The following is a 9,543-nucleotide window of genomic DNA, read 5'->3' on the forward strand; positions in this document are numbered from 1 at the left end:
TTTACAAAAGGTGGAACTTTAATGCCAGATAAAGTCAACTTGGTCTTGTTTGGTTTTGGGTGAAAAGTAACAGAGCATATACACTGAAAGTAAAGAGATTCAGGACAAAACAGAATTCTGGCATCATAATGTAACGACCATAAACAAATGTACATCAGTTTCAGATAATATGCACCATAATTTGGATTTCAAAACTAAAACATGAAGCAAACTCAATTATGACAGAACAGATGAACTAAAAGACCAACGCAGTAGATACGCCAGCGTCAGAAATCACCCACACTCAGTCGTTTCAACCATGAACCGCTTCAGATGGTGTCGACTGGCCCGGTAGATTCTATGGCATAATGCTTCATAAATAAATCTCAAGTGTCAAGAGTTTGTTCTTCATACTGCACCAGCTGGTAATCACAGTTATTCCTAGAAGTCCTTTCTCCCATTTGTTCAATGGCATGTTTAACCAGACTTGAAGAGCAAGATAGCGACCTGGCCCAGGTAGAAGTAGATGAAGTGCTTGGTCTCGTGTGTGACGTAGCTGCCGAAGTTCCTGCCCACGATGCAATGCCAGGTGGGGTTGTACTTTTTGTCGAACTCCTTCTTGATGAAGGCGGCGATGTCCTTCTCGATGTTGTACTTCTCCAGGGCCTGGGTGGCGCAGTCCACAGCGTCCTGCTGCATGTCCTCCGCCATGTCGGCATTCTTGATTACAGCCTTGCGTTCCGTCATCTGAAATTGAAAGACAAGTAAACTGTAGCCTTCAGTACACTCTTGACAAAATACTGGTAGATTTAGTGGACAAGCTAAATGCTGTACATAAACGACGCAAAAAGAGGAACACAACACATGCAGACCGTGACAAGCAACAGGTATGGACGCGTGTGCACGTCACTCTTCTCGAGCAAAACTACAATCATGCATGTTCGTTTCCAACACTGAATCCTACTTCATTCACACACAGATACAATGGTCGTTCAATGGTAATCTTGAACTTTAGCGTGTTAAATTCATAGCTCAGAATTCAGAGGCATTTAAGTCTTCAAATTTGTAGAACCTGCACTTGTAATCAGGCCAAAAAAAAAAAAATAGGTGTGGTTACGGTAACATAGCCAAAAAAAATAGGGTAGGTAGGTAGGCAATCACGTTGTTTGTTTTTTTTACTTTTTTTTCTAATGTGTACAAATTAAACCTACTTGACAGGGAAATAAGTGTGCGACTCGGGCGCTTTCGCTTTCATTGCGTTTTTTGCACTGTTTTTTTTTTTTTTTTTTTTTTTTTTTTTTTTGACAAATGTAATAAAAAGTTATAGGATCGGCCCCTAATATTAGGGTAGGTCGGGTTACCGTAACCACACCTATTTTTTTTTTTAGGCCTCATAACAAGTCAGTTTAGATCCCTTTGAAGTTACGGAATGAACTCCGATGAACTGTACAAATGCATTTCGTTTACAATACATGGGTCAAAGAAGGAATTATCCGTATGAACGGACAAGGGAGACAACTCTTTCGTGTAAATTGTTGCGACCCATCTCGTCATCGGCGCTTTTCCGGAAATGACCTGCGCTTTGTTGGAATTCCAACAATGGTCGCCACTGTAGGAATTCCAACTTTGCGCTACGCGATTCTAGAAATGTACCGCGCGCATAGTGAGAATTCTGCTCTTTCTTAGAATGCGATGTAAAATGAAACAAGTCATGATGGCCCATGATGATCTTTGTGTTTTAAAGTGATCAATGCTTAGTCTTGAAAAAGCAGATGCATTCTATAATAACGCACCAAACCAACCGAATTACAAAAAGCAAAAACACTTTTGATAACTTCGGCGGGCTGTTACAACACAGTTCAACGACCCATCCCACTCAACCAAAACGCACCAATTTTACGTAATTTTTAACGTTTCAGATCTTACATTTTACAACAACAAAAACTTGACACAACAAGAGTGTTCCGATATAACTTTTCACTGGTAACTATCGATTAATATTGTATATTAAACTCACACAGTCTCTCTGGGCTGCAGAGACAGCATTACGTCCCTTTACTGAGTAGGCTCTTGTCACTGCATGGTAATCTAGGCTCTTGAAATGCAATGTGCAAGTCTGTGCGCTATATTGATGTGATTGATTGTTGCAAAATGTTGATTCAAATTAAAGATGATTTCAGACTGTTGTAACAAACTAACACTCTACTCTGAGAAAAAAAAAATCATTGTGTTCAAAATAGATCGAGACAGCAGCAACTAGCTGAGTGTCACTGAGAGAAGTCAGTGTTACACAGTGTATCCCCCCCACACCCCCAATTGAAGACTTCCCCTGTATAAGACCTTGCTTTTTCATATACCTTATTCATGACTTGTGAGAAGGGTATACTTTTTTGTGCCAGTCGAAGGGTTGCCATTTCTAGAACGAGGCAGCTCGTTTCCGGAAATGCGGCGCTTTGTTGGAAATCAAATGAGGTTTCGGAAAATCCCGATTATTCCAACTCTGCCCCGGATTCTTACTTTGCGCCCAACATAAATGATGTCCCATGGTTGACAACGTACGCCATTTTCGGTACATTTTCGTCGATTGAACAACCAAATTAATTAATTATGCTTAAGTTTGGAGCTCAATCCGTCAATTAATTTCACGACAAATAGGCTATTCTTTGGCTTGCTTACATGGACTTGTATCAAAAATAAATAAAGAATGTCACTGGATTCTGAGCTATGAATTTAACACGCTTAAGTTCAAGATTACCCGTTCAATTATACAAATCACTCAACACGTAGAGGTACAGCACGCTGACGCTACACATTCATCTGTAAGTTGTAACTTAGTCAAGTTAGTGCCCGAGACTCCGTTTTGGTGTTTATCGAGTCCTGTCTCAATCAACTTCTAAGTCCAAGTCCAAGACTAACAGTCATTACCTGGGTTTTTTTCAACTGGAGCAGCATGCATCCTGACTTTATATTACAATTCATTACTAAAGTTGGCTCAACAAATAAACGAGGTAACAAGGATGCTATCTCTACTTGACACTACCGGGTTTCAACACACACAATGTATCCTCTGTCACTGTGTTCACTATTTACGCTGCAGATAAACATCCAGAAAAATACGCATCAATAAAACAGAGACAACTGTATTCATTATTTACCAATCAAAAGTTAAAATTGAAACAAAATGTAAAGGAATTCTTACCTTGGTGGTTTAGTCTGTGACTGATCAGGAGAATACGTCTGCAACTCTGCTGGTCCGGTGTCGGTATGAAAATGCTGTCTGCTAGGTGGGTGTTCGGTGCTTTGAAGGGTTCGGCTTATGTCGGATTGGACTCGAGGGTCTTTGGCTCGTATCAACCCAGAATGCAACGCGCCTCGCTTTGTGGGTTGCTAATGAAGCTGGTCGCGAAGGTGGTTGCTACAGACGCCAAACTCCGGGAGCGGTGAAAGCACTCGACAAAAGCGCTCGAGCAACAGTTTCGTGTACGCTTCTGTGATTTTCTTTTAAATTAGTGTAGCTATCCGTAGTTTATCAACCGAGCTTTTTTGTATTGAAGGGCATACAATTTTAAAGTTTATTTTCGTTCTTTGCTTTATGTCTGTACTGTCCAGTCATGACTTGGACGGTAGCCTACCGCACATATTGATAAACTTATACTGTATTGAATGCAAGTGCTTCGTATGATTGTGTGTGTGTGTGTGTGTGTGTGTGTGTGTGTGTGTGTGTGTGTGTGTGTGTGTGATGGAAACTGAAGTACAGGCACCAGACGGTGTCTTTTTCAACTGCTTAAGTCTCCATTTCTGTACTCAGTACTGGATATGACATATCAGTGAAGAGGTATAGGTACGCATCATTACCATTATTAAAGAACCTGTAGCAAGAGTAATTATGTTGGGGACAAAAATTGACAAACAGTCAGATGTTGACATTAAACAGAACTGCAAGAAATGCTTGCAGTCAGAATGCATTCAGTATGTCGGGCGGGATGTGTCACAGTTTGTCAGTCAAACCGCTGCTACTGTGACATGTCACAGCAAGTGCGGATCAGAGGTTAGTTTGTTAAGGGGGATGCACTTAGACTTCAAAAGTGTAAATCCGCGAGGGCGCGAAGCTAGGGGGGTCCGGGGGCATCCCCCCCCCCCCCCAAAAAAAAAAAACACCCGAATTGTCAGAAGAAACAAAAAGGTGCTTTCTGGTGCCAAGGAATCATCTTACAATTCCCGAGAAAAAAAACTATCTCTCTTTCATTTTTTCTTTTAGCTGGAGGGGGGAGGGGGGTGCACGTGCACTCTGTGCATCCCCCTGGGTCCACCCCTGCATAGTGACAGACGTCCCTTTGAGTCAGTTAAAAACCATACAATAAAACAAGATACAAACAGATAACTTCAAACAAAACCGAGACATAGTATAAGCTTGTAAAAGCAACAACAACAACAAAACATGGGAGGCTTTAATAGGCAGCTTTGCTGATTCACAGACATTATGACGAGAAAAAAATCCTACAAAACAAGCAAGGTTTCAAACGAGAAAAAAACTTTAAATGGAGGTCACAACTTCGAAAGGAGGGTTTCCTGTATCAGTGAAATGAAATGCAAGAATATTATGAAGGGAACATATGTATATAATTAATAGGAAACAAGGTTCAACTGAAACGGAGGCCAAGCAAAGACGTTTACTCGTGACAGTGAAATGGAGTGCAAAAAGATTTTGACACAAAGGACCAAAGTATGTGAGAGCGTGAATGTATGCATTCAAAGTTATGAGGTTGTTTACTAACCTATATGAAACACCCTAAATATAGGGTCTTTGCCTACATGTAGGCGATCACAAGAAGATAAGGTAGAACCATAGGCATGCGATATTCCTATTACTTTGATGTAATCAAGCCCACCTATCGTCAAACAACCCAGACGATTCCGACAAGTCTCATACCGTGGCACAGGCACATGATATTGGCGTGTGTAAGCTACCCCCCCCCCCCCCCCCCCCTGCCATCTTCAAGGCAAGAAGATGGCTCCACTACCCCCTTCCCTTGCACCACACATGCACAGTGTCTTGTGCTTGCTTTAGCTTATATATGACGGCTTACTAGTGCCAAAACCACATGACGTGAAAATTACAATTATATTGTGAAAATTACTAATTTTCACGGGATAATTACAAATATGTGTTGACAATTACTAATTTTCTCGCCAGATAACGCTTAATTTTCAGTTTTGGCACAAGTAATCCGTCTGGAAGTGAGCCGGAACTGAAAAGTAATTTTCACTACATCAGTCATGTAATTACTAATTATCATGTGCGAAGGTTAGATGCGCAAGCGTGACTGTTACACCAGCCACAGTAAAACTTCTCAGTCTCGATTCACAATTTTCTGGTCCATATATATAGTTCTTTAATCCGATGCAAATTAACAATAAGATCTGAGCGCATATGTAGACAACCGCGACATACAGCTGTCTGTACGATAACTTGTTGGATAACGAAGTTCTATCCAAAGATATTTGTGAAAGTGGGACTGATCGAACAGAGTCGTCTGCTAACGTCGGACCTTTAGCAGACGTCCGGCCGGCGCTATTTTTTCTCTCTCGACTGATTCACTGATTCAGTCGAACATTTTCGGATCGATCGTCCTTTACTAAGACACTAAAGAGCAGATTTTTGAGTGTGGTAGTGGAAACAAATATGATTGATGTAGGGCCTACATGTACAGCTGTCTGCCCGATAACTTGTCGAATAAGGAACTATTCTATTGAAAGTCTTAAGATATATGTGAAATTGTGAGACCACTGCCGATCAAAAGTCCGTCTGCTACAAACAGCTTCGATTCGAAAGTTTGGGTCGATTATTCTTTTCTAAGATACCCAAAACAACGTTTAGGAAAGCGCTATTGCGGAAAACTGTGACATGCACCTTCATGTCCGATAACTTTCTCGATAATGCCTTCTATTAATTTAATTAAAAGATATATAATTTCAGAAAATTAGTGTGATAGCGATGTTTGCCTGACGTTGTAGCCTCTCAGTGCGGACTCTAAGAGTCTGACTACTGTGACTGAAAACGAGGACCGGTGTCGCGATCGGCTGAGTTCCCCTCAAGCTGAGATCCCTTGGCGGCTCCGATGCGCATGCGTCAAATACACCTCATTTGCATAACGAATTCAGATCGCTGTTAACAATCTGAGTTCTCCCCAATCTCAGTTCCCCTTATATGTCTGTTTAGTGACACATTTTGCGAAAATTATTTTGAATGTGTACTTTGACCAAAGTCGATAATAATAACACTTTGTAAAAAGTTAACTCCCTTAGACGCATCTCGTCAAGTGGAAAGCAGAGATAGGGTTTGTTGATCATGGATCCACAATGGCTGCGCCTAAATTGCGCTGATAGTGAATGGTGAAAGAAAGTAGAGCGTTCGACCATGAATCAGAGGGTCATGAGTTTGAAACCAGGCAGGGCACTGTGTCCTCAAACTTCGTACATTAAATTTTCCTTTTTTTTTGTTTGTGGTTCAGTTTTTTTTTATGTTTAATACAACAAAATGAAAACATTTTTATACACCCGCCCCCTTTAGAGAGGGGGGTATACTGGAATCACTTTGTCCGTCTGTGTGTCCACTCTTCCCCTTATGGCTTATATCTCAGGACGTTGTACCCTCCTGTTTTCAGATAATGTATTGGAGAATGCATCTGGTCAGCGAACTGCATAAATTTGGAGTCAATTGTAGGTAAAATCGAACGTCCGAAGCCAATGCTGTCTGGAATTGGAAAGACTCGATGCCAGAGGAAACTCAGCTTGCTAAGTTTATGCAAATGAGGTGTATATGACGCATGCGCAATGCCGGGTGCGAATTATAGCCAATCGGAGCTGCTCAAGGGATCTCAGCTTGAGGGGAACTCAGATCGTGACACCGGCACGGTTGGCCCAGTGGTAAGGCGTCCGCCCCGTGATCGGCAATCTAGTGGCTGCTCCGCCTGGCGTCTGGCATTATGGGGTTAGTGCTAGGACTGGTTGGTCCGGTGTCAGAATAATGTGACTGGGTGAGACATGAAGCCTGTGCTGCGACTTCGGTCTTGTGTGTGGCGCACGTTATATGTCAAAGCGGCAGCACCGCCCTGATATGGCCCCTCGTGGTCGGCTGGGCGTTAAGCAAACAAACAAACAAACAAACTGAAAACGAGGCCGCCAAAGGGAAAATTATGACCACAGGCACACGACATTACATGGTTTTGACGAACAGGTTTGGTGGTCTTCCTTCAAAGTTATTTCTAGTGAGAAAGGCTCACAGCTGGACCAGCTGACCTCAAACTATTATCAGAGGCCGAGCGAACGATTCCACATGTACACAAATTAAGTTGTGTCCTATCAGTCTATGTGAAAATGTTAACAGACTCACTGAAAGACAGACGAACTGACAAATTGTGACAAGCACATGTACACATGTACAAAAATCGGTTCAGCGCTGCGCGCTGAGAGCACGTGTTGAAAATTTTCATCGACCAGATTGTGTTTTGGGTCTATCTGAATATGCCCACCAAATTTGAAGCAGATCCATCGAGAACTTTGGCCGTGCCATCGCGAAGTGACCGACAGACAGACAGACACAGACAAGCCGTATATAGATATAGAAACGTGGACAAAACGACGCCTTGAGCCTCAAATTCACCTGGGCGAAGTCAACTATACTTCACGAAGCTGGCCGCACGAAGCGTAAGTACAGAGTTTTCGGTAAAAAAAACACTTCGCGAAGTCGACTTCGGGCTTAATTAAGGACCGCCTTAAAGCAGTGAAAAACTATTTTTGACCTACACACTTGAATAGGAATTATATGAAGCCTATACGGTTGGGTAGTCAGCTCAGACAGCTAAACAGGCGAGCGATTAGATCGACAAAATAAATTTGCTTGATGGCACGGACACATACACACACACATATACGAAGAGAGAGAGAGAGAGAGAGAGAGAGAGAGAGAGAGAGAGAGAGAGAGAGAGAGAGAGAGAGAGAGAGAGAGAGAGAGAGAGAGAGAGAGAGAGAGAGAGAGAGAGAGAGAGAGAGATATACATACACCCACACTGACACACACACGAACGGTGACATACTATGGAAAGCCGTTTGGCTCATAACCATTACACGTGTAAAAAATGATTAGTACACGTGTAATAAATAATTAATACACGTGTAATTAATGATTAATACACGTGTAATAAAAATGTCATACACGTGTACGAAATGATTAAATACACGCGTAATAAACATTTCTTACACGTGCATGAAATATTCATTACACGTGTATTTAATCATTTCTTACACGTGTATGAAATATTTATTACACGTGTATTTAATCATTATGCTATTCCATAGCATAAGAAAAAAGATAAATTACACGTGCAATAAGAAATGCATACACGTGTATTAATCATTTATTACACGTGTATTTATGATTTATTACACGTGTAATGGTTATGAGCCAAACGGCTTTCCATGGAAAGCCGTTTGGCTCATAACCATTTCACGTGTAAAAAAATGATTAGTACACGTGTAATAAATAATTAATACACGTGTAATTAATGATTAATACACGTGTAATAAAAATGTCAAACACGTGTACGAAATGATTAAATACACGCGTAATAAACATTTCTTACACGTGCATGAAATATTGATTACACGTGTATTTAATCATTATGCTATTCCATAGCATAAGAAAAAAGATAAATTACACGTGCAATAAGAAATAAATGCACGTGTATTAATCATTTATTACACGTGTATTTATGATTTATTACACGTGTAATGGTTATGAGCCAAACGGCTTTCCATAACATACACACACATACACGTGTTCATCTTGGACCTCCTTGTTGATAGCCCTCATTCCTTTGTTCACACCACGCTCCATGATTGTGGCGGAGTTCAACCGTAGCCGGACCCATCGTGCACCTTTTCTTGCCTCTGATTGTTCACCCACCAGGCTACCTTTGTCACTCAAGTTCTTTTGTGAGTGCGCGCGCGCGCGAGTGTGTGCCAAGTCAGTGTCTGTTTGTGTGTGCCGGCTGTCAGTGTTGTGTTGTGTTGAGTTGTGCAAGTCAGTTGTGCGTTGCGTTCGTGCATGCGTGCGTGTGTGCAACGTGTGGGCGAGTGATTCTGTTCAGACTTTTATACGGGATAAGAGCATACAAAAAAATAAACAGTGTGACATGACTGAATTCCTGTGCGTAGTAGATTTGTTTTATTGAATTAATTTTGTTAGCGACTCCTGTGTCAGTGAGCAACATAATTCCCACTCGTGACTCTGTATGGCACGGAATGCAGCCCGGCACACCGTTTATCTTGAATGGTGTCCGCCGTCTGTGAAGGGATATTCCTATTCCACATGAATGACGAGACCAGTCTGTGTCGGTGAACATGATTGTGTACGCGTGAAGGACTGTTTTACATAATTGTATTGTGCCCCCAACTTTTAGTCCAGTCCCAAACTGCAAACAACAACAACAACAACAACAACAACAACAACAACAACAACAACAACAACAACAACAACAACAACAACAACAACACTGACGCGCA

The 9,543-nt window shown here is 41.6% G+C and overlaps 1 protein-coding gene across 1 annotated transcript; it reads right to left on the bottom strand.

Annotated features, from left to right (window-relative positions):
• LOC138952939 (dynein light chain 2, cytoplasmic) lies at positions 1 to 3,338 on the bottom strand. The gene is made up of 2 exons (XM_070324696.1): positions 3,179 to 3,338; positions 1 to 726 (listed from the first exon to the last, which is right to left on the bottom strand). The coding sequence occupies exon 2, from the start codon at positions 724 to 726 to the stop codon at positions 457 to 459; it is 270 nt and encodes an 89-aa protein (XP_070180797.1). The 5' UTR covers positions 3,179 to 3,338; the 3' UTR covers positions 1 to 456.
• Positions 3,339 to 9,543: the final 6,205 nt, after the last annotated feature.

The sequence above is a fragment of the Littorina saxatilis genome, linkage group LG17 (genome assembly GCF_037325665.1).
Source record: "Littorina saxatilis isolate snail1 linkage group LG17, US_GU_Lsax_2.0, whole genome shotgun sequence".
NCBI classification, from domain to species: Eukaryota; Metazoa; Mollusca; class Gastropoda; order Littorinimorpha; family Littorinidae; genus Littorina; species Littorina saxatilis.